Source organism: Rousettus aegyptiacus, unplaced genomic scaffold (genome assembly GCF_014176215.1).
Source record: "Rousettus aegyptiacus isolate mRouAeg1 unplaced genomic scaffold, mRouAeg1.p scaffold_m13_p_2, whole genome shotgun sequence".
Classification (NCBI taxonomy): domain Eukaryota; kingdom Metazoa; phylum Chordata; class Mammalia; order Chiroptera; family Pteropodidae; genus Rousettus; species Rousettus aegyptiacus.
The window spans coordinates 87,202,947-87,229,342 of NW_023416295.1; the positions used below are offsets into that span (position 1 = coordinate 87,202,947).

The 26,396-nt window shown below is 35.0% G+C and overlaps 1 protein-coding gene across 3 annotated transcripts in view; it reads right to left on the reverse strand.

Moving 5' to 3' along the window:
- The window catches only part of CNTNAP5 (contactin associated protein family member 5), a 723,905-nt gene that overhangs the window by 373,876 nt on the left and 323,633 nt on the right, over positions 1-26,396 (reverse strand). For all 3 annotated transcript variants that reach the window (XM_016161356.2, XM_016161355.2, XM_016161357.2), the window contains exons 4-5: positions 25,621-25,768; positions 6,207-6,410 (exon numbers count right to left, since the gene is read on the reverse strand). In XM_016161356.2, the coding sequence (XP_016016842.2) occupies positions 6,207-6,410; positions 25,621-25,768 (352 nt within the window). The remainder of the gene's footprint in view (positions 1-6,206; positions 6,411-25,620; positions 25,769-26,396) is intronic.

The following is a 26,396-nucleotide window of genomic DNA, read 5'->3' on the forward strand; positions in this document are numbered from 1 at the left end:
CATTTTCTGCCTAAGGGCATGCATTTAGCAGTGTTTTTACCCAAAAGTCTTTTTTGGTTGGCTCTTTTGGTTTGGTCTTATCTTAATTTAAACATAGATGTCATTTTAACTATCACAATCTGTAAATTTCAGATACCCTGAACAAAAGAAAATAGAAACCCTCTTGTTTAAGATTGTATTTGAACAAAACATCACTCTTAGAAAGGCTTGATTTACTGTTGAAAGAGATGGCCATCCATATGAATGTTCCCAATGCCTGCTTCCCTTAGATCTTCAGAACTGTCCTACCCCCTTTAATTTTTCAGATCATCAACTTTGGTATTCTCTTGTATTTATGAAGCTTCTCACATGATGTAAACACTTTATGTATATCCTTTCAATTATTCTTGAAAACAACCCTGCAAAAAGCTGTCTCGAAGAAGCCACAGGACTTACCCAAGAGCACAAAGTATTAGAGTAACAACCCAGCTCTATCTGACCCCAAAGATAACATTCTCACCACTACTCCTGCTGAAAAAAAGAAAAAAAAAAAGAATACTCCCATTCATCTTAATTTCTTATGGTGTGACCATTTGCATCCTACCACAAACATGTAAGTTATATAGCTTATTAGGAATAGAGGGTCTCAGGAAAGAATTTAATGGATGAGAAAGGAGACAGTTGTGAAAAAGAAAAAGATGGGACAACATTAAGGGGGAAGGACATATGTAATATTGAAAGGTAATTTTACCTTCATAGGCTATTCAGTATCATAAAATTTCTTGTTTGGCAATATGCAGAACAAATGAATAATCTCCTAAGTACCCAAGTGAGACTTTCTGAAGAAAATAAGAAACTAACAGAAAGCTATTTGATTTCGGTGGGCATGATCCTCAAACCAGAGCAAATCCTTATGTATCAATAAAACAAAAAATACATATCTTTCGTTGTTAGGAAATTTTAAAATTTTATTCAATAAAACACTCCAGATTTAGGGGTTGTTGCTCAAGTCTGGCCCCTAATTTGTATTCATCTTCTGTAACTTTGTTAACTTAGAAAACATTATCTTAATACATTTAGGATATTACAAAGCCATAAAGTAAATAAAAATAATTATTTTACCTTGCTGAGGAGCTGCTTGAAAATAAGACTGCTAAATCCAACTTTTAACCCCTAGAGCCTAGCTCTGTGACTGACTTAATGTAATTGTTCAATGACTTCTTATACGAATGAGAAAATTTATAAATAATATGGTGAATTTTCTCTCAGTGACACTGTCTGAAATGCCTGTATTCCTCTCCTTTTCATAAATCTTTAGATAATTGGGTGAATTCATAAAGCTTGTCTGGACTCCTGTCTCCCACCCTGATCCCTCTATTCTAACAATTTAACACAGGCATATGTACTCCGGGCATTTAATATGTCATTGTTTCATTGAGATTTATAACACTTTAATTATTAATGTTATGACATTGAGGTTGGATTAAAAAGGGTTTCCCAGGTCCACAATTATTTGAATGTGACCTTGGACAACTGACTCGACATCACTGACCATTAGTTTCCTCATCTATAAAACTGTTTTGATATAGTTTTTAGGATTGTGCATATATATGTGTGTGTGTCTGTGTGTGTTTGTGTGTATAATATATATATTATATATAATATATATTTATATATATTATACATATAATGTATATTATATATAATACATATATATTATATATATAATGTATAATACATATATATTATATAATGTATATTATATATAATATATATTATATACATATATATTCTAGACCAGTGTGTTAGTGCAGAAATTTAAAAAAAAATATTTTATTGTATTTAATACAAGTTTAGATACATGATAAGCTAGCTTTCTATAAATATGTGTCAGTCTGCTTATTAAAGTACCTGAATTTGAAAAGAGCTAAGGTAAATGTCTATTTTACTTATTGAATAATGTGCAAACCTTTCACCAGTATCTCAAGATACCCCAATGAATCAATTATCCAATCAAGCCCTTTTGCCTGTGAACTCTATGCTTGGCCATCCATGGTCACTGCCATGCATATGTTTATGCCATTCCAGGTATTCTCACTTTACTATAGCTGTACTACTACAGATTGCATAAACATTCTGGCTCAGTTCAAAGTCACTGAACTCTTGTAAGGGTGAGTGACTTGTTTGTACTACTGATGTCTTGTTTAGTTAGCTCTTACAACAGTTCCTTAGTCACGTAATACCTCTTCTCTTTGATTCTCTCATCTACATGTAAGGGTTTGCAGTGCTGTAATTCTACAGAGGGAAAACTGTCACAGGTGATCTGAATGATATATGTAAAAAGTGTGAAGTGGAATCTCTAAAATCTAATCGATTGAGAAAAGGAATCTCTCGGTAGTTATAGAAAAATCATTTTCTATTCTAAGAAAGTGATCAAAGGAGAACCACCTAGTTCAATTTCATCGTAGAACTGACCTGTCCAGAAAGTCATAGTAGAGGTAACTAAGTAATTTGAATCAAAGAGTCAGCAAAGAAAGAGACTCATCTGAAAAGAACTACAGTCTTTATGTCTTTAAGGACCATTCTCAGCTGCTGGCCATGTTACTGAATCACTTTCTTCTTACTCGATTCTGAATTCTAAAGTAAGAGATCAGATAAGAAACATGAATGGAGAACTGTCAGTAAAGGTAACTGCTGGAGTGCCCATGCGAGCTCGTAAGGAAAAGATATTTTCCTTCCCCAAAAATATTCATTGACCCAGCACTACTCTTTAGCCATTAACTTGGATTCTTTCTTCTTCTCTCCTTGTCCTCTCTTCCTCCTCTTCCTTTCTCTCTCACTATTTCTTTCTTTTTCTCTTTCTCTCTTTCTTTCCTTTCTTTCATTCTTAAGTCATTTCTTAAAAAAAAATAAAAAAGAAACATGATCGTGAATGGTATCAACTTTTTCCACTTTGGAGGCTGTATGATAAAATGGGAAGAACATGAATGCTATATAGTATGTACAAGTTTTATATAAATAACTTAGAAACACACTTTAAAATATACCAAAATTTTAATAGAAGAGATGACTTGGTTATAGAATTTTTTTTTCTTCTTTCTTTATTGGTGTTCCCCCCCCCCAAGTTTTTTTTCTAAAGCTGACATGCATTTTATATTCTGAAAATAATAGTAAAAAAGGCAGATTAGATAGCACTCAATTTTAATAGTGGTTATACCTAATAGCTAGCTGCAAATTGAACAAGTGATTTATCAGCTACGAGCCTAATATTCCACATGGGTAATTTGGAGTTAATGTTTATTTACTTAAGGGCTTCTTTAAGTATTGGATAGGATTGTAGCATATTGTGGGATTCTGTAAATATCCTGCACCATAATAGAAGAGTGGCTCCCAAAGGAGCCAGGAGCACAGGTTTGGGGGTGATCCATCCCAATAGGAACAATGTATATTCGTATCAGACCCTGACTTTTGAGATGGAGATCCCTTTTTCCAATGTATTCAATTCACCTCAGATACCCACATTAGGCAAGTGCTCTCCTAGGTTCTGGAGCTACAGCAATGAATACAGTTTGTCTTGCCCTCATAGAACCTACAATACAGTTTTCATTATGGAGAAATCAAAGTGATCTTCCTTTAAGTTAATGCTTCCAGAGATCCACAGGTTAAAATTGAGGTATGAAGGGCTAAAGTACTGACATATGGCAGTGTCTCTCTAGAGAAAGAGCATAGACATCTGTGCTACATAACAACTATCCTAGATGACTGCTTAAAACAGGTAAGTATAGGAAACACTTGACTATGGTGAACTGATGGAAATAGGGGAAATCCATAAGCAGATAAAAAGATGAAAAAATTCCCAAACTATAACTAACACTGACACATCCTTACTACTGACACATTCTTACTACTGAATCATTCAATAAATGGGGTTTAACTTTGTCACCACTGTGGTTAGAAATACAGAACAGAGATGGAATCTGGGGGGAGAAAAAGACTTCCTTTGTGTATCACTGCAAGAAGCAGGTCCTATTCATCTTAATACACTCATTTTTTTTTAGGAAGATTGACATAGCACAGGATGTGGAACATTCAGATATTTGTTGAATAAATGAGTAATATTAAGAGCTTCTATTTTTGATACATACTCATATTTATTTACTGATATAAATTATTCATTTATAATTCTTTTTGGTTTTATGTCTATGCTCTGCAAGATAGTTATTATTAGCCCAAATGAGAAATAAGTAGACAAAGACTTGTAGCTTATTCAATGTTTCCCATAATACATAGCTAGCACATGTCTACAATTACAATGAGATTTGTCGGATGACCATGCCTCTTTCTTTCCATCATGCTCTACTGATGATCCTGGTTTACAATATTGGGTTATGCATATTAGAACAGATCTTTAGAGAAGGAATGACATGTATGAGCTGGGAATCTAAATGGCAGTAATTGACAGATGCAATGTCACCAGTAGAAGACACTTGCTATACTATTGGCAAGTAACAGTAACTTCACCTACAATAATGCTCATTGAGCCATGTGTAATTGAGGAGCTCCACTCCATTCCCCCTTACTCTTTTCCTGAAAACTGAAGGCCAGTTAACAAACCATTTCTGCTGAATATCTGTATGTCTATGCTTCAGATAGTTCGCTGATAGTTCTTTAAGTATGTTAATACAATCAATTAGGTTGCCTGCAGATCCTAGTACTGTTCTCTTCTGGGTGAGACTCTGCTTCTAAAAGTGTATTGGTGTGTATTCAATCTAATGTATTAAGTGTCAATTTTATGAGTGGAATTTGGGATCCCAGAGATTCTCCCTGTTGTCCCTGCCAATATTTGCCAGGGACTCTAAGAAGATACTCAGAAATTCCTCAAAATAAAGACCTACATTATTTGGCTTTTGGGGTGAGTCCAAATTTATCCTCATTCTTATGAATTTCCTGCTAATTGCTAAAATATACTTATCTGTAATTTGTTTCCAGTTTCCCATGCAACTTGAACTTACATACTAAAGTCTGCTTTGACTTTCTTTCTTTACTATCTGATAGTAAATACTTAGTGATATATATATATATATATTTATATATATATATATTTATATATATATATATATATATATATATATTTATATATATATATATTTATATGTATATAAACTTGTAAAATATTATACTTGTAAAATATATATATATATGTGTATATATATATATATATTTTACAAGTATAATCCCATGCTTTCCCTTAATACTAATATCAAATGGGAGGCAGGGAATCATTCTCATACAAAACATCCACTTCCGTTTTCCTCTGCTTGGCTCTTTTTCTGGTTTCTTTTTTGGTTTGCCTTTGCATCTTTTGGAGCTCTGCTTCCTGCCTTCTGAAAGTGACTCATCTTTCCTTCCAAAGTATTTTTGATTACATAAAGGAGGCTGAGTCCCTCTCTGTCTTTCTTTGGGATAGAAAGTTGATTACCATGAAATTCACACCTTCCTGGGGTGAGGCAGCCATAATAGTGCCAATCCATACTAAGAAACCCATATCCTAAATGTACAGAAGACGGGATGGCATTCTGAGCTAAATTAGCTGGCATTTGGCAAGTCTAGGGTTCACGTCTAGGGTTCACATTGGCATAACCAGGATACCTAAAGTAAACAATACCTCACTTAACAAGACACAGAAATGCCTAGAAATTTAGATTTTCCTCATACAAATAAGACACCTCCTCTCCCTAGTGGGTAACTAAGAAAACTAAAATGTGTAAAATGTTTCATGTCTCTTCATCTTTTCTCCTGGAACTTAACTTTCATAAATGTACTAGATAGAATAGATTGTGAGCTTGCTTCACTATAATATATGTGAATGTATGCATGTTTAAACTTGCTCAATCACTTTAAACTTTGTTACTAAAAGACATAAACAGATAAATAGGTAGATATGCAAATAGATAGTAAGTAAGTAAACAAACAAAACAAACAAAACCACAACAATTTGCTTATATCTCTCCTTACCTACCAATATGATCTTTCTTTTTCTTCAAAGAATGTTATCTATGGTTTAACCATTTAAAAATATGGTATTTTTCTTCTCTAATCTGGATCAGAGAAATATATCACTTGGATTGTGCTCCAGGGACTTCCAATTAGCAGGATAAGGAACTGTGACCCACTAGGAAAAGGAGTTCTCAGTAGCCCAACCTGAGTAGGACAAAGCCTGACCTTACCCAAGTTGAGGTGCAGGGCAAGCCTCCCTTTCTGGAGCTCCAGGGTGATGTGGTCTCCACGTTGACCTTCTCCGTGAAACAGAACTCCATCTCCTTGGATGCTCTTGAACTTCAGAGAGATCACATCTTTGAGAGTGCTCATTAGTTTTTGATTGAACCTGTACAAAAGGGAACTTTGGCCATCAAAGTCAGCAATGTCCGATTCTGGGCATGAAAAGAGAAGGAAGGAGAAAAATCAGTGCCTATCCTCATAAAAGCTAGACCTGCTTCCCAGATTAGTTATTTGATTCTTAGGAATATTTATGATGTCTGGAAAGACCTGTGTTAAAGTCAAGTATGTAGACTAGTCCCACCCTAATTAGACTCAGGGAAATAATTCATGTATAAGCAGCCACCACATACTGAGTTAAAATGAACTGATTATCAGCCTAGAAATAAAACCTCTTATTAGTGATATGTCACTTTTTATTTGAGGGGATAGGATGAGAATATCACAAATACCTATGTCAGGATTCGCTGTGTCAGATCCAAAGTTATAATAATTTCTTATGACATATCTTTCTTATTACTTTGCTTGATAATAGAAGCTGGTTGATCCCTTCATCTCAGGCTCAAGGTTAGAGATAAAAAAGAGTCTATTCTAACTATTACTAAATAATACTTTGTTCTGAGAACACTGCATTGAGAAGGAGTCTGAATTTTTCTCTGAGTTTAATGAAAAAGAATATACAGTAAAGAAGACTTGCTGTTTGAACAGAGAGGGCAAATATATTGCATTCTTACCACCCCTGCCTCTATCTTGTGATGGTGAAAATTATTATTTTAGCATTTACATACAAAAATGTTTATTTTTATTGTTAAAACAAAAGGCAAGTAATTGTAATTTAGGTACATTCATGTTGTGGATGTGTATAAACATATCTGGAAATTGTATGTGAAAAATTTAATAGGTATTTTTACCTTACCAAATAATATATACAGATAACAAATAAGTATGTGAAAAAATGCTCCACATCATATGTCACAAGAAAATGCAAAGCAAAACAACAATGAGATAATACTGTGCACCTGTTAGAATAGCCTAAATTTGGAGCACCTATAATACCAAATGTTGGTGAGTATATGGAGAAACAAGAATTCTCATTCACTGATAGTGAGAATAGAAAATGGTACAGTTACTTTGAAATACAATTTGCCAGTTTCTACAAAGCTAAACATACTCTTGCCATATTATCCAGCAATCATACTCCTAAGTATTTACTCAAAGGATTTAAACTTTTATGTTCACACAAAAACCTGCACATAAATGTTTAAAGCAGCTTTATTCATAATTTCCAAAATATGAAAGCAACCAAGATGCCCTTCTGTAGGTGAGGAAACTGTGGTATGTCTGGATAATGAAATATTATTCAGCCCCAAAAGAAATGAGCTACTGATCTATGAAAAGACATGGAGGAAGCTTCAATGAATATTACTAAGTGGAAGTGGCCAATCTGTAAAAGCTACATGGATATGACATTCTGGAAAAGGCAAACTATGAGGATAGTAAAAAGATCAGTGGTTGCTAGGGGTTGAGAGGGAGGGATCAACAAGCAAAGCATAGAGGATTTTTTTTTGCCAGTAAAAATATTCTGCCTGATATCACAATGATGAATAAATACATTTTGTTATATTTGTCCAAACTCATAAAATGTACAACACCAAAAGTGAGAGGTAATGTAAACAATGAACTTTGAGTGATTATGATGTATCAATGTAGGTTAATCAATTGCAATAAATGTACCATTTCAGTTGGTAATGCTGATAATAGATGAGGCTATGTATGTCTGTGGTCAGGGTTACGTGAAAAACTTCTACAAATTTTGATGTGAAACTAAAATTACTTTAAAAAATAAATCTTTAAAATAATTGACTAGGGTCTCTCTTTGGACAGTGTTTTTATAAGTTATTTCATTTTTTAAAAATGTGTTTAATTATAAAAACTTCACGATAAACTTTTATTACTTTTATAATAGAAAAATAAGCCTATTTAATTATAACTTGAAACAGATTCATTATATTTCATCTTATGTGGGTGGGATGGTGGTGAATGAGTGTTTGAAGGGGGCGAGTTTAGTCTTATTTGAAATCAAGTACTCAGAAAAAGCTCAATTTTTCATTATTCACCAAGCAATTAAAATTCTCAGCTCGAGCATACACAATGATTCATTAAAATTTTTTGACCAAAAACCTAGAAATATTCTTTGTTAAAACTGAAATCTGAAATGAAAATAAAAATAATGTCATACTTATACTGTAATTAGTTTTAAAACACAATTTCACAATTTATTCCTATTGAGTAAATTGGTTCTAATGAATAGTTTGCTAATTATTGCCTAGACTCAAAAAACAATATTCCAGATATAGATTTTTACAAATCCCAACCATCCTCAGACCCTTCCCATATTATCCCATCAGTGCCCTACATCTTTCTACTGAACCTAATTCTACCCAAACCAGATGGAGGCTATGGGTAGTAAGCTATCATCAATCATGAAACAATGAATGTTATAGTGTAGGCAAAGTTGTGGATTTTAAACTACAGTAACCATAGCTTGGGTCACCTCTGGCAACTCTACCTCTCTAAGACTTGATTTTATAAAATGGGGTAATCCATATCCTTCAGAGACTACTGAGAAAATTACAATTGACAATACATATAAAGTGATAATATATACAAATCGATGCCATTGTGTCTGGACATTATTCATGCTAACACAATAATAGTAGGAGTATTAATAGTGATTGGGATAACTTGGGGGCCTTTAGTTCCTATCCAGTTCATGGTAATGGCAGACACTGTACCTTCTCACCCACAATAATACTATTTCTCTTTTGGATTCAATGGTTTACTACCCAAGAAATGTCAAGTTGAACCCAAGTTTTCCATTTCTCCACATTTCAGCTTCTTGAACTCTAGGTAAAATTCTCCATGTGTGCATGGTGTGTACATTGTGTATGCATGCTCTCTTCTTATTGCTTCCCCTCTTTTATTGCACCAGTCTCTGAATCAGGATCAGGGTCCTTAGGAGCGATAATGCAGAGTGAGCAGGCACGACATGTGCAATTGTGGACAGTGATGCTAATATACCATATTATGAGTTAAAATAAAGAAGTATGCCCAATGCTATAGAAATAAAAATTTCAAACAGTGCCTTTGGAAGTGGGACAAATGCTTCCAAGAATAAAACATGGAAAGTGTCACTGCTTAAAAGACACACCTAGTGCTGTGTATCTCGGTCTACAGTGCCCGGGATCTTTCACTTTCTACTCTAATTGACTATCTCCCCTCTCTCCCAGTTCATAAAAGCATTTATGATCTACTTTCATTATATCACATGTCTAGCTAATCAAGCAACTTAATTAATGATATAAGTTTTGATGACATAGATTATCTCTAAGGAAACACATCTCTATATTATGACATTTTAAGGAAACTTAACCAACTGATAGAACAGGAACAAAAAAAAAAAATGAAGTCTAACAGACCTGGCTTTCAATTCTAGTTTTGTTACTTACTGGCAGGTGAACTTGAGTCAACTTTTTTTTACACCTCTAGGCTTCAGTGTTCCTATCTATACAATAGGGCTAAGAGAAACCTACCCTACAAAGTCATGTGATAATTACACAAACTCATATCTGAAAATGAATAGTTACATTTCTTTTCCTCACTCTATCATTAATCCAAAGTAATTACTGCAGTGGTAAAGATTTGAAGCATGGTGTAAAGACAATATGAAGAACACAATATGAAGAAATTCTGTTTGAGTTTGAAGTTTGGTATCCTTCACATTAGAGTGCAGGTATGCATTCAAGCCCTCATCATCACCTTGTATATTCTTAAAAATAACCCCAAAATTACCCTCAATTTTTGTCAGCTCCCTCTGACCCATTCTCTCATTTTGATAAAATATAAGAAAACTCATACATCACCTTTGCTGAAATCCTTCCTAAAATCTTCTTTTACTAAATTAAATTCAGTCTCCAAAACTCTTTATAATGTGGTTCTGTTCTCCTTTCCCATCTCATCTTCTACTTCCCTTCTCAACCCTGATTTCACTCTAAGCACACTGTGCTTTCAGGGTGTATACATCATGTGAACATGCATGTGCATGGAGAGAAGGTTAGGATAACATCCTGAGCCCTGTGATACTCTAAAATGTTTTTTTTTCCCTCTGCATGAACTTGTTTAATTTTTTCAAGCATCTTGTAATAAACATATTAGTATTATTCCTATTTTACAAATTGGGAAACTATGGCACAAAACATGGAAAAGTCCACAGTTAGCAAGTGGTAGAACTGGGAATCCAAACTACCCCATTTGGCTTGCCTCTGCTGAGTATGCTGAGCAACTTCCAAGTGCTGCCCCTTTCTTTTTGATTCTCTGACATTCAGTTCAGGGTGCTTTATCCTTTCCAGAATAGTTTCCTTTTGTTAGTCTCCCTCTAACTTTCATGCTACTCTCTTCATAAATCACCTTACAACTATAATTTGATAAGTGTTTGTGTTTTGATCTGTTTGTAACCTAGCTCTCCATCGTGACTGTGCATCCCATGAGGGCAGGGGATAGATATACGTTGCCTGCCTCATTAACTTGGAGCTAGCACTGAGCCCAGAAAACTGTGCTATCCAGAAATATCTGTGAAATAACTTATTGACCCAATAAGCTACCAATGGCCAAGGGTGAGGCTACTAAGTGTTTCCTAACTTCCTGATGCATCATCTTCCCCTATTCTATGAGAGCCAGGCTGCCCATTCACATGAAGAGGCTACATTTACATGGAGGCACATGCTCAGCCACTGCTTGTGTATGCTCACTATTGCAGAAGTAAGAGTATCTTTAGGAGAGCACAGAGTCAGCCCTGCAGAAAGTGGAAGCTGTCCTCCTAATACCACTGACAGTTAATGAGAGAAACTTTGTCAACTTAAGAGAATTCAGGCAAACACTTTGGAATTTTGGAATATTCATTAAGTCACATACAAAATGTGTCAGCTGTTTCACAAATGGAAAAATAGAAGAGATAAAAAAATACATTTTTAGGAAAGATTAAAAATTTCTCCAATTGAATACTTAATATTTTCTCTAGGCACTAGAGCAATGTGAAGTACCCAGCATTCACTATCTTGCTTGGATAAAACAGATTTAAAATAATAAAAAATGACCATATTTTTATAGTGTTACTATTAAAAACAAATTTTATTATATGCTGGGTTTTCCATATCAGATATTATTTTAATCACTTTGTCCTCTGTTAGTTAATTTGGGATATGAGATTTGGTTATGAACATCAACATTTTTATTCACATTTCACAAACATATTGAAAGAAGATTCTCTTTAACAATACAAAAGAGAAAAATAAAACAAACAAAAAAACTAAGAGTGTTGAAAGGTGTGTAAAGAGTAGAGATAAGCTCCTATTGACAGATAGGGAAGTGTGTGATCACCTCAGAATATAGTGTTAAGAACAACAATAAAAAAAAAAAAAACTGAAAAAACTACATATATCTTCTCTGTTCTCTATCATAGTGTCTGTAAGCCACACATACAGTTTTCTTACTCTAAATTGAATAATCTATTTTCTGATGGTAAATAGAACTGATTAGCACATTTGCCTAACTTATTGTTTTTAACGGCCTTGCAATGTTTATATTTTTCCCCATTTATACACAGAGAAACCAAAACACAGAAAGATTATGTACCTGTCCGAAGACATATACACAGAAATGAGTTGTTTGACCCTAAAGCCACATGTTCCTTCATTTAAAAAGATGGGAGATTGGTGATATTTAAATCTCATATACAGTGAGATTATTCCTGAATTCATACACTTTATACATCAGGCTTGCACCAGGGGGTGTATATGTGTGGGTAAGTGTAGTTATGTGTGAATATGTGTATAAGAAACTAGATGCCAATTTAAAAGAAGAATAATATTGAACAGGAAGTATTCTTTTCCTCAAATATGCATATCCTGGCATATTTGATGTGCAGCATTATTCACAGTGGCCAAGACATGGAAACAACCAAAGTGTCCTTCTATAGATGATTGGCTATAGAAGATGTGGTACATATATAAAATGGAATATTACTCAACCATAAGAAAAGATGAAATACTACCATACACAACAATAAGAATGGATCTTGAGATAATTAGCTAAGAAAAATAAGGCACACAGAAAAATTTGAGAACCACATGATTTCACTCATAGGTGGGATATAAAACTGAAAACAACAAACAAACAAGACAAATAAAAACTCACAGAGACAGGCAACAGTTTAGTGGTTACTCGAGGGAAAGAAGGGAGGAGGGAGGTAGATAAGGGCAAAGAGGGTCAAATGTATGGTAACAGGAGATTCATCTCTAGATGGTGAACACACAAGACAATATACATATGATATATTATTGAGTTGTACACTTAAAACCTATATAATTTTATTAACCAGTGTCATCCCAATAAATTTAATTTTAAAAAGTTGATATGAATTTCCCCATATTTCCTGCTTTTCTGTACTTTTTTTATTCACAGACCAAGTTTATTAAGAAAAACAGCTCTTTCCGGGAGGGTCATGGAAACCACATAAACACTTGAGAGGCTATTTGTGGATAAATGTTCAATGAACTATCCACCCTCACTATCTCCACTAAGCTTGAAACCCTATCCTAGCTGACTTTTGTGGTTTTACTTCACTCAGATATTCTTACATTTGAACCTTTATTGACCCCTCAACATGGTGAAGTCCATGTTCAGCACAAGTCGACAGTGATAAATTTGACAGAGTTCCCTGCTCCAAAGGGCTAAGCTGAAAACAGCACCACATAGTTACATATCTGTGGGAAGAGGGTGAGCACTATGTGCCTGAGGAGCCCAAAGGAGGAGTGCCTAACCCGCTCCAGGGTGGGACAGGAGGGAGCAGGAGGATATCCTGAAGATAATGCTTGTCTTGAGTCTTACAGAATGAGTGGAAACAAGGCAGGTGAAATGTGGAGAAAGGGTCATTGCCAGCAGAAGGATGCATGGGTGAGAGAGCTTAAGGTCAGATCTCAATCCACAAGGATGCAGACTTGCTAGAACTGGGGCTCTAGAAGTGTGCTCTCTGCACCAGCCACTTAAAACACTGATGCTCATTGAGGTTTGAGAACCTTTGTGCTAAAGCATAGGGTACCAGGGCTGAGGAAGTCAAGGGATTGGGACCAGAGCAAGATATTTTATGATGGAGGGTCCTTTAAAAAGAAAATAATGTGGGTTTTGATGTACCTTGAGGTCGATAGAGAAATAATTGCCAAAGAATTTAAATTAGGGAAAGCGCATGGTCAGGTTTGTTTTTTAAAACAAAAAACAAAAAACTGATTTTTAGAAGTTAATATGTATTACTTGCTTAGTCATCCTGCATTCCAATCCTGGCTATCCATCCCACCCGTTCTCAGTGGAATCACCTAGTTTCATTGTCTCTTAACAAAGTGGTAAATTCCTAATGTGATCCTTTCCATGTTTTGTTGTATTTTTCTTTTGTTTTCTTGCCGTTCATACATTTTGACCACTCATCAGAACTCCTTAACTCATCAACAGTGCTAGCCAGAACACAGCTGTTAGAGATTTACTTCCTGGAGAGGGTAATTCCTCCCTCTTTCTCAAAATTGATTTTTAGGATCTCATTATGTAAACTCAATTCAGTTCAATTTGTGGTTTGTTAAAATGGTCATACATTGACAGATTTCTTTAGGCTATGAAAGATAGGCCAGTTGTGGACCCAGGGGATCTTCAAGATAAGGGCAGTTCCTACAGCTCAGCCCACAAAACTCTGCCTTTATGTCAGGATGAAGCCAGCACACCCTCCCCTCCACTCCAGTGGTACTGAGAAATGCCAGTGTTGGCTGACTTCCCACGGGGATCATAATTGCTGATCCAGGTGCCATAGCTTGTTTTCTGAGAAAGACCAAGTTCCGGAGGCATATCCTGGCATATTTGAAGGATATTGATAGCTTGTCAACAAACCAACTGAAAAAAGGGCTCCACTGAATATAAGATTCCACAAGTGAACTGACAAGGCTTCTTGTTTGGGTCAGTGACATAGAGTTTGCTTTCTCACAGGCTGAAAACCCAAAGCTCAAATTTGACAGGAGAAACTACTGATTCACATTGAGACAATTAGTCCCAGTCAGACTCTTCAGTTATTTACAGTAAATGTGATTTTCAATGTAATTATAATGTGAAGTTTATCTCATAATACATTATGTAAGGAAAATGATGATTATACAGATCATACACTTGCACTAAAAACTCAAGGTCTTCAGTCAGCAGTCCACAAACTACAAAGGTTTCAAAGTCACCTCAAATTTGCACAGATCCTCCATCAATTCTGTGAATTTTCCAGGCCTTATCATAAGTTTATGATAACCTCGGATGAACTATAAAAACATTGTAAGTTTTCAAAGCTAACTGTGACAACTCCCAAGAATAGCTTTTATTACAGAATTTCTGACATTTCTGTATATGACAACTGGTAAAAAACAGCATAGGTGTCAAGCAGATAACATAGAAAAACAGTCACAGTACAAAAAAAAAATCAAAACTCTGAATTCCAGTCCTAACTTCAACAGATAGTCACTTTAGCTCTCACAGTGAGACTTGTCTGCTCATAACATTTAGTTTAGTTTTTTTTTTAGATATCCTAGACTTGTAGAACTATATGAATACACTTAAAATTTTTAGTTCAACTTGACTGTTCACTAACTACGAACATTATTCTAAAATAATGTATTCATTTTAAAGACTTTTTATAGTAGTAGAAATTGTTTCATTAGTTTATTCTTAAGGTCACTAACAAATAATGGGCATATTTTGTACTCTTTTTAGCCACTGTACTGAGCTGTGAAATGCAAAGATTATTGACGTATGGGTTATTCCTCTTCAAAACTCAGACACAATAACACTAACATGGCAGATGGAGTCACTTTAGTGGAATATGATGGCATAAAAGAAAGTATAATTATAGTTCCTACAATTTTTTATCCAAAGGGATGTGTGAGACTAACTAGGGAAGCTCTAGTTGACCAAAATGGGAAAATATTGTAGACTAGGACTGTACAGGATAAGCAGGACATATGGTCATCCCAAGTGAAAGGTGTAGAGTGAGGAGTAATTGAGACATGGCTGGTCACCACTGCTAAGGTACAGACAGACTAATAGAGGTTTTATTAAGAGATAATGTGTCATAAATCTTCTTATGAGTTCACAGGAAAAAAAAGTGATCAAGGCAAGTGATCAAGTGATCAAGTGGGCTGATATTGAGCAGCCAACCCTTGTTGTGAAAGAGCATAACAGAATTATGAACGTCTCTCTTCAAATGACAATGATCTTTGGCCAAAAACACACAATTGCTCCCTAAAGGAGTGTTTGCACAATGAGAGACATTTAAATAGCAGTGTTAAAATTGGGGAAAAGATTTCTGCTATTTCTCTTTCTAAAACTGGTTATTATTTTTTTCTGAGAAAAAAAAATACCATGATTTTATGTTTGTGTAAAACTTAACATCCTTTGTTAAAGATTCTACCTAGATGCAATATACAGAAGTTAGTGCTAGAGGCCAGGGTACAATACCAGTAAATCATTTCATTGACCATTTCAACAAGGAGTAAATGTAAAGCAAACTGTATGGCTTTGACGTGTGGAAACACACTGCTGCATAATGTGATTAATCTAACTTGTAGGGCATTTTTTCTTTTACGGTTTCCTTCACAATCACTACCATCAGTATGTGGCTCATATGATTCAAAGTCATAGAGTCAGTCAAATCACACACTTTGATTTATTAGGAAAAAATGTTAGCTCTGTATTTTTCCTTTCTCTGCTAGCCTTGTATAAGACTTCGTTTCCTCAATCTACACTACAAGACTTTATATCTCTGTTTTTTTGCAAATATAATTTTTTTGAGTTTCTAAAGAGTGGGAATTATTTCATTTATATCTCTAAAACCTAGCAGAAAGGGGTTACTGAGTGATGTTGATTATCTGTTGAAGGACTTTTCTGATCCTCAATCAATCAGAAAAGTTGACCCAAGAATATCACAGTTTTTTATTTTAATTTTTTGCATATATATGTACACATGTCTCTTCATAGAGAAAATTTTTAGATATTATTAAATGAACTAAGACAAAGAAGACTAAGCAGATTTCATTCTTTGACTAAGTCAACTTAAAAACATTTCTAGCATTCAATTTCCTCATCAATAGGATAAAATAACTAACTGCAAAATTACAACAAATAATCTTGGTGGTTTTTCCAGCTATAAAATTATTTGAGTGAAACTACCTGAAGACTACTTGAACAGAAGTCCTGTAACTAAAGCTATAAGAAGAAACTACGTTGAGACTGGTAGGAGGGGTGCAGACAAGAAAGGGCAGACTCCACACCCATGTGTAGTGGTTAAGAAACAGGAAAGACCTCCCAGCTGCAGAGGTCCCCACACCCAAAGAGTAAGGGGTCCCAGCTTTATACTAGGCTCTTCAGCCCAGGACTCTAGTGCCAGGAAGAGAAGTCCCCATGACTTCTGGCTGTAAAAACCAGCAGAGATTGTGACTGAATGAGACAGAGGGCTACAGGAAACCCAAGCTTGTGCACGGATTTACTTGCTGACAAACTCAGTCATTCTGAGCTCCAGTGCTGGGGCAGAAACTTTAAAGGCACAAGGGACATGTAGAGAGGAATGGAATTGTCTGACTTCAGGGAAAGGGCTGACGGGGTAACTCTCTCCAGGACTAAAAGTGTTGGTAGGTGCCATTGTTCTTTTGTTGAGCCCTCCCCTACCCAGGCTGTGGGCACAGGTGGGCCCCAAGTCTGAGTCTGTTAGCCTGAATAATACCATTCATTCTGTCCTGCTGATTCACTAAGACCCCTCCCCTCCACCCAATTTTCAAGCCCACCTAGCCACTTCTAGGTACTTTTCCATAAAAATGGCCTATCTTGGCTTGTGCTGTGGACTTTCCTAAAATCTCTCAAAAGTTCCCAAACCTCAAACAAGCAGCATCTTTTCTCATCAGTCTCTGTACTTCTTGCTAAATGGTACCAACCTAAGCACTTGTGGTAGCTGTCCCCATTTCAAAGCCTAGCCTCTCCAAGGTACCTCCAAGGCCAGCACAACAAACACTAGCAGATCACTTTGTAGCTTATATCAGATGGCTGTGGGCCAGGCAGTATCTGACCTTGGACTGCACCAGGGGCACTTTCAAGAAGTCCCAGAATCAACACACTTGGTGTCCAGCTTTAGACCGCATTAGAGCACCTCCCATCCACCCCTACAAAGGACATATCCAAAGGTCAGACGTGGCAGGTACCAGAGTTCTGCAAAAGTGAAACCTGTTCCCTGGAGTCAGCCCCTGCACAATAGTTCTTCTGCTATAGTAATGGTCATTCTTCAACATCAATCAGCCTCGGTGTCAATCACTTTCATTGATATGCCAAGAGCAATCAAGATCCAGCCATGACAGGAGGGCACACATAACCCACAAAAGGGACACACCAGGAACACTCTGCTCAGGTGACCAAGAAGACTGTGCCACTGAGCCCCACAGGACATCCACTATATAAGGGCACTTTACCAAGACCTGGAGATTTAGCAAATATACCTGTTACATAGAAACAAACACAGAGAGGCAGCCAAAATAAGGAGTCAAAGATACATGTCCCAAATGAAAGAACAGAATAAAACTCAAAAAAAAAAAATCTAAACAAAATAGAGACAAGCAATCTACCAAATATAGAGTTCAAAACAGTGGTTATAAGGATGCTCTATGAACTTAGTGGAAGAGTAGGTGAACTCAGTGAGAATTTTAACAAAGATAGAAAATATAAAAAAATGGATATTAGACAACATAAAAATGAACCAGTCCAAAAAAAAAATACATTAAAGAGGAATAAACAGTAGAGTTGATGAAGCAGAGAATCAAATCAACAATTTGGAAAACAAAGTAGCAAAAAATACCCAGTTAGAATAACAAAGAGAAGAAAAAAAACTTTAAAAAATAAGGGTAGTTTAATGGGTCTCTGGGATATCAAGAGTAATGACATTCACGTCATAGAGATACCAGAAAAAGAAGAGAGAATATGGGACTGAAAACCTATTTGAAGAAATAATGATGGAAAACTTCCTTAACCTGGTGAAGGAAATAGACATACAAGTCCAGGAAGTGCAGAGTCCCAAACAAGATAAACTCAAAGAGGCTCAGACCAAGATACATCATAATTAAAATGCCAGAGTTTGAAGACAAAGAGAGAATCTTAAAAACAGCAAGAGACAAGTAATTAGTCATCTACAAAGGAGCTCCCATAAGACTGTCAGCTGATTTTTCAACAGAAACTTTGCAGGCCAGAAGAGATTGGCAGGAAATATTCTTCAAAGCAAAGACCTCCAACCAAGATTACTCTACCCAGTAAGGTTATCATTTAGATTTAAAAGGCAATAAAGAACTTCCCAGAAAAGAAAAATCTAAAGGAGTTTATTACCACCAAGCCAATATTACAGGAAATGTTAAAGGGGCTTCTTTATGAAAAGGAGGAGGACAAGGAGACAGACCAAAATATGAATAATAAATGGCAATAACTTCATACCTCAGCAACCTTTCTGAGAAAATAATAATAAAGCTGAGATGGAATTAGAGTTCAGCCCCCCCCCCCCAAGACAACAAGGAGGGAGACAGTTCAGACAGAAGAATTAGCATATATAAGCCCTGAGACAGGAAAGAGTATGGCATAGTAGAGAGCAGAAAAGGAGACCAGTAGGATTTGAGCCCAAATAGAGAAAGGATATTGCCAGATACTAAGGCCAGTGAAGTAGGCAGAGGCCAGATTCTACAAGGACTGTTCTTTATGCAGAAGACTCTGGTTTTGTTCCTAAGTGCAGGCAGAAGCCATTGCAACAAGATGTTATCTCAGCTCTGTATTTAATGATAATCCTGTAGCAGATTATGCTGTAGCAGAGATAATAAACTAAAAGAAATTAGTGAAAGTGGGTTGCTGAGTTAGACACTCAGGTGATAGAAGGTTGAAATAATATGGTAACTAGTGAAGATGAAAATAAATAGATGTATATTTGTGAAGATTTTTGGAAGTAATCCTGAGTATACTTATTGATAGATTTACTATGGGAAATAAGGGAGAAGAAAATTTTCAAGAAGGTTCTTCATGTCTGGTTTGGGCAATTAGTAGTATTTATAAAGATGAGAAAGACCACAAGAAGATATTGAGTGTGGTTGGAGGGTGCGGGTAAGTTGATTAAGATTTCTCTTAGGAATATGTTAAATTGTGGCTATTTACGACAAAACCAAATTGAGGTAATAAGGTAAATAAATATATATTTTTCAGAGTTCAGGAGAAATATTTGTCTCAGGATAAAAATTATTTAACTTATTTATAAGTCTCTTTGCCTTTAAAAAATTAGTTTCTTTTCTATAGCACTTACAAATAGTAATTGCTATCTTAAAGGATTGTTATGAGTTTTGGAGTGTGTGTTGCACCATATTGTGAATTTTAAATGACAGTGGGGGAGGGGTGTTGATGATGATGATGGTGGCATTTCTAATGGCAATTGTTAATTTAATGATGAAAAAGTTGCCACTAATAGGAAATATATTGGCTTTTTCTCTAAGAAAAGAGTTTCCGTTCATTAAAACTTAATATGATTCTCCTCACTTCATCTTTTTTTTTTTTTTTGGAGTATTTACAAGAGATAAATGAATTTATACAATTCTATACTGACATCTTTAGGTGTGCATCTTTATATCATGGACTCAATAATGTAGCAGGACCCATGTTTTTTAATTATTTCATTCACCAGCATGAGCACATTTGGCCAAAGACTGATCAATTGATCAGAAGGAGAAAATACCCATGCAAAACTTAAAGAGAAAAAACAGATACTCCAGTTCACAATGGAGGGGACACAGGAGGAAAATAGTAATGAAGTGGGTATGTAATAATTCTTATGAGAATATTTTTTTGAGAATGTAGCCAGCTTTGCTGCCAGCTACCATACATGAAATATGTGTCATAGCCAAAATTAATATGACATACAGCCAGAAGGAGGCTTAACTTATTAAGAATAAAAATCTTTAAATAAATTAAAATTATTTTCTTGGTTTATCATGGAATTATTTACTTTATGAAATTATTTAGCAGTAATAATTAAAATGTAAGATCTTGTGTCTTTGTAGAATGCAGTAAGAGACCACTTTTAATTCTAATCTGCATAGAGAGAGAACCTGCGGGTGGCAGCAAATTGAGATCCAAGAGCCTCTAACAACAGAATTGAAAAAAAGCAGCAGATACAGATCTTAGTCTAAGAAAGAGCTCTTGCCTGATGGAGGATAATGTTCCACAAAAAGCAACATATAGTGACAATAGAGGGGTTTCCTCTATGGATATACACCTAAACAGTAGTGCCAAGTCTCACTTACTAAGCATAAATTTTTTGCCAGATACTTTGCCCTATGCTTTATACATCATATCTAAAAAATGACATAGCGGACTTTAAAGTAATTATGACTGTCATTTAGAGATGAGAAAACAGAGACTCAAAGAAATCAAGAAAGTTTCTTGGAAGGTTCATTTTTTTTTAAGAGCAGACCACTTTTTCAATTGTCTGTATCTGAACATGCAAAATAAATCTGTTGTTCTTAACTTCATTATTCCCAGGGCAAAAAGATGGCTCTGATGACAGAAACAACAAGAACTTCATTAACTGGCATGTATAAAAGGGAATGAAGGAATTTAAAGATAAATTATTTTTTTAAAAAAATAACAAATACTTAAGGAAAATGGAGACCTGCTTTATTTCTAGAGATTGAAAATAGAATATACGAGAACAGGCTTAGGAAGCTCCAAATATCTTAAATTTAGGAATTGCAACCATGGATAATTTCAATTATTCAATGAGAAAGTATGAGGTATTAAAGAAACTCATGTATAAGGAAGGGTTTAATAAGCTCATAATTTTTAGTACCCATAAAATGTATATGCACATACAAGATAAAGGAGGCTCTCATTAGAAATAGTAAGGTTAAAAAATACAATCAAAATGTTAAGAAAAAATGAATAAGGTTGGCTATCCTCTGAGTCCAAAAAATTAAATATACATTAAACATTGGTGGAGCATATGACAGTTGTCAGACACTGATCTAGGACATGGAGATTAAAGAGGCAAGACATGATCCCCATATTTTAGAACACTGAGGATAGGCGGGAAGTACCAGCTAACTTTAATTTAACAAGATATGACTTAGAATTGAAGTATAAATCATAAAAGGGGTTGCATGACAAGGTCTAGAAGTCAGAAAGACTTTAAAAAGAGGTGATATTTGATCTGGGTAGAGAATGACAATTAGAAGTCATCCTAGTAAAAAATAATGAGGATATTTCAGGAAAAAAAAAAGCAGCAGCAATTATGAACACATGGAATCAGGAGAAAAGGTCACAGTCTGTGCACTTGATGGAAATTGAATATGGGGGACACGGCAAATGAAACTGGGTGGAGTACAAAATCCATGAGGAGTGATGACTCTGCTGAAAGCTATGCAGAGTCTTGGAGGGGATGAGTTAGTACTCACTTAGGAAGGTTTGGCAACAAGGAGACCATCAGAGCAGCTCCTAAAGTGTTGAGTGAGGAAAGATGAGAAATAAACATGGTGAGTGGGGTGTAGGCTGAAGCACATGGGAACTGAAATGTACAAGATAGAGAAGTGGGGAGCTTGCAAAAGAAATCTACAGGTCTAGGATTAAGCCAGATTGCGGAAAGAATAAGAGGGACAAAAAACAAAAACAAAAAAAAACAAAAAAAAAACAAAAACCAAAAACCAAAAAACAAACAAAAACAAAACACACACACACACACACACACACACACACAAGTCTCCATTTGGGGCAGAATCTGTAATGCTGACAGACAACTAAAAGACAGTAAAGCTCAGTTCCCAGTCTGTTTTGACTTCTCTAATAAGAAGAATGCTGTTTAAACTGTAAAAGGTAGACTTTATCTGGAAGAATTACATGTCTTTGCTCCTGCAGTCTGGATGAATCCTCTGTTAAGCTACTGGAAAGAAGATTCAGACAGCATGGGAAATGCAGGAACAAAGAGAGGCACGTATCTTCATTTCACATTTTCTCATTCCTTGTTTCTTGTGCACTACACAGAAGAAACCGTGCAGCTTCCTCCTGCTTCCCTTTGGGCTGACCCTTCCTGCTGCCTGAACTCCTTTCTGCAGACATGTGACTACTGAACTTCTGAGACTCAGCAGGGGTGGTAATATTTTTGGCATTCTGACACAAATAATGACACTTGCTTACTTTTTCTTTTTGCAGATTTCTATAAGCATCTACAGTCCCTTATTACAGGTTTTTATGTATGTACCTGTTATCACATCTATGAATATCAACAATGTCAATTATTCAACAAATCCTTGCTGAAAGTATATGGTATACTAAACATTGCAATGGGCAGAGCATGGGGATACCTGACAAGCACAGCTATTGTCTTATAGAAGTTTAGAGTTGAGTTGGGGCAAATAGTTGTCAAAAATACAATTACACAATTAATTTAAAAATATATATATTTTTAAAAATGCTTCAAAAATACAGGACTTATACAAGTCCAGAAAAAGGTCTTATTTATTGCATATTTTGCTAAAGTTTTGCATAATGCTTGGTATGTCTTAAGTGCTAAATAAATGTTGTCAACTGAATGACTAAATGAGTGAATAGGTGAAGGAATATCCAGCTATTTCTAAAATTTTAAAAGTTTGTCTTAAGAAATTATAGAACTATGAAATTTCTATCAATCTTTAGCAAAGTATTCAAATAGAAATTTGAAACAAAGGTTTATAAACCCATAGGAAAAATTATTAATTCCCTGGAATGGGTATATTTACAACAAGTAATTCCAGATTAATCTAGTTGCCTACATTGAGAAAATGAGACTGAACTGATAAAAATGTCCATCCATTCTACAAATATTTATCAAATATCTATTTGTGCCTACTAGGTGCTGACACTTGATAGGTAAGGTGTCTGCTCTTAGGGTACTTAGATTCTGGTGCAGGGAATTGGGAAGGCCAATAACAAGAAAAAAAATGTTAAAAAAATCCAATATTTTGGTTTGTGGGTGGCACTTAGGACAAAATAAAAGCATGTCATATAAATATATGTTAATGCTGGGTACAAAGGAAGTAAGATAGGTGAATTTAGAGGGGTAATAAGACTGGACTCTTCTGAATAAGTGGCATTATAATTGAGAATCACATATAACAAAAGAGTGAACCATGTAAATTCTGTGAAAAATCATCCATGCCTAAGAATCAGAAAGGGCAAAAGCCTTGAGGTAAAATAAATAAATAAACAAACAAATAAACAAAAAACAACCTGGCATGTTTAAGGAATAACAAGAGAATCTTTATGGATGGAGAGAAGTAGAAGAGAGTTGAAGAGGTAGGCATGGGATATTTAATAAGAAATTTTACATGTTGGTGAGTAAGAAGTTTTAATTTTATTTTAAGTGAAACAGGTAGAAGAATGATATAATTTTCTTTATTATTTATAAAGATCACTTTTGCATTTGTTTTTGTTTTTTTTTCTTTCCCTTGTTGGAGGAGACATATCCCAAAGGATATTACTCAGACTGATGTGTGTGTTCTTCTAAGAGTTTTATGATTTCAGGACTTACATTTATAATGCACTATTACTCTGCAATAAACAAAAATAAAATATCGCCATTCATGGCAACATGGATCGATCTAGAGAATATTATGTTAAGTGAAATAAGACAAAAAAAAATGCTATATGTTTCACTTATATGTGGAATTGAGAAAAAAAAGCAAACAACCAAAACAAAACAAAATCAGACTCATAGAAATAGAGACAAAAGGGATGGTTAGCAGAGGAGGAGGTGTTGGGGCAGGTGAAAAGTGAAGGGGAATACAGCCAATAATATTGTGATAAGTTTACACGGCAAAAGATAATTCCTAGAATTACTGGGGTGATCACATTGTAAGGTCTAAAAATATCAAATAGCCATATTGTACACCTGAAAGTAATATGACTAACATAATACTGTATATCAAATGTAATACAAAAATAATTAATTTTAAGAAAAGTAACAAGAAAATCTGGATATCTCAGAGATTCTGGGATAGGTAGCATGTATCCTTGTAGATGTTTTGTGCTTTGTGATATAAAGATTAGAGTGAAGGCAGTCTTCCTTTGGCTTCATGTTTTATTGATACATCTGGCTTAAAATACATTCTTTTTGAAAGGGTTTGTTTAGGATAAAACAGTAATTTCACAAGTAAATCTCCTTCTTTCAGGACTTTATTTTTAGTAAATTTTCTATGTTCATAGCTTCTCTGAGAAGTTCATTATCACCCAGTTTTCTGGATTCTTTTCCCCAGAAATCATAATTCAATATGTTTAAGACAGGGTTATGGAAATGCATTTTTAAGATCTATTCCAGATGATTCTGATAAAGGCATTTAGTTGATGATATAATGGAAAACAGTGCAATCATGTAAACTATTAGGCAGGCACTCCTATAACCAAAACCAGGAATCTATTTAACTAGTTTATATTAAAATGATAGTGATCAACTGTGTTTATTCATTATAGGTTATAGCATATAAGCAGATGTGTCACTACTAAATCAGAAAAAAAAAACAATTTATTATTGGGCAATTTTAGATTAAATATAAAACCTGCAGGGGAGAATTAAAGGGATGGAAACCATTCCTGCATTATTTTGACCTTATTTCAGAGTGATTAACAGTTCTATCCATGTTTACAACTTTCCTTATATGGAAGATGGACTATACCTTAAATTCACTACAAGCAATTCACAGAAGAAAGAATAGCTAGCATAATTTCAGGAGAGAAGCATTCCATGTGTTATACTAGGTCGAAATATTCCTTCTTCTCTTCTAGAAAAGTGAATAGAGAGAACTAATTTTTTCTCCTATATTTCTGAGGAAAGGGAGAACTTTTTAATACTCATCCCCTCTGGGGGGAAAAACAAACAAACACACAAACTGAGCTTAAATTATTCTTTTACTGCAATGGCAAATAGAAAATCTAACTTCAGAGTTCTTAATTTTGAACTTATTTCATTAAACCATCATTACCTCCAAGCTCCCTTTTTTTCAAAGTAGAAGAATTGTGTTTTTTTTTTCTTTTCCTCTTCTCTGGGTTAAATTTCACATTTTCAAATATTAATAAGTCATTAAAGTCTAGAAATAACTGCAAAATAATTAAGATTGCTATTCTAAATGTATGTAAACTGGTACTATGTGGATAGCACCACTCACAAACACACCCATATTGACAGTCCACATGGGTACTTACTATAGGAGCATCCATAGACCTCAACCCTCATGCCAATCTTTCCACTTGGATTCCATTCCTGGGGCACAAAACGAACAAACCGGGTTCTCACAGAGTGCGGTAACTTGTGATGCATCACACTGTCTGCATTCACATTTCCTGCAAATGTCTGCAGAGAAAAGGGGAGACCCAGTGAGATCTGTGGTACCATGAGATCTCCTTTACATTCTAGAGCTCAAGAAACATCAGTGGAAATCCAGATATGTTACTCCGACAAAACTTTCAGAGAAAATCCTCAGTTTCTCAGACATTTCAAATAAAATCTGGCTAGGGTAAAAACTCTATAATATGTGTTATATATTTTTTCGGAAACACTGTACATTATTCTTTAAGAATCCACCACCTCCCAGTTTATCACTCAACTAATCCTAGCAAGTCATATGACTTGACATCTAAAAGCTTTACAAAATCAATAATACAACAAAATTTTGATATCTCTAATGTTCATGATTACTGTGGCATAGAAGATAACTGACAATCTCCTCTTTGAATGAAAGGATTTTTTTGAAGTCATTTTTACCATTAATTGTGGTCAGTCACAATGCTAAGCACTTTCTATTATTACCATTTTACAGATAAAAACAAAACAAAACAAAACAAAGCAAAACAAACCCTGAAGCCTAGAAAGAAAAAAGGGTGAAAAAAATCTTCAAATTATCCAATTGGTTACTAATTGGTCTAAGATTCAATTCCAAGTTGTCTTATTCCAAAGCCTATGATTTTTCCACAGCCTTATA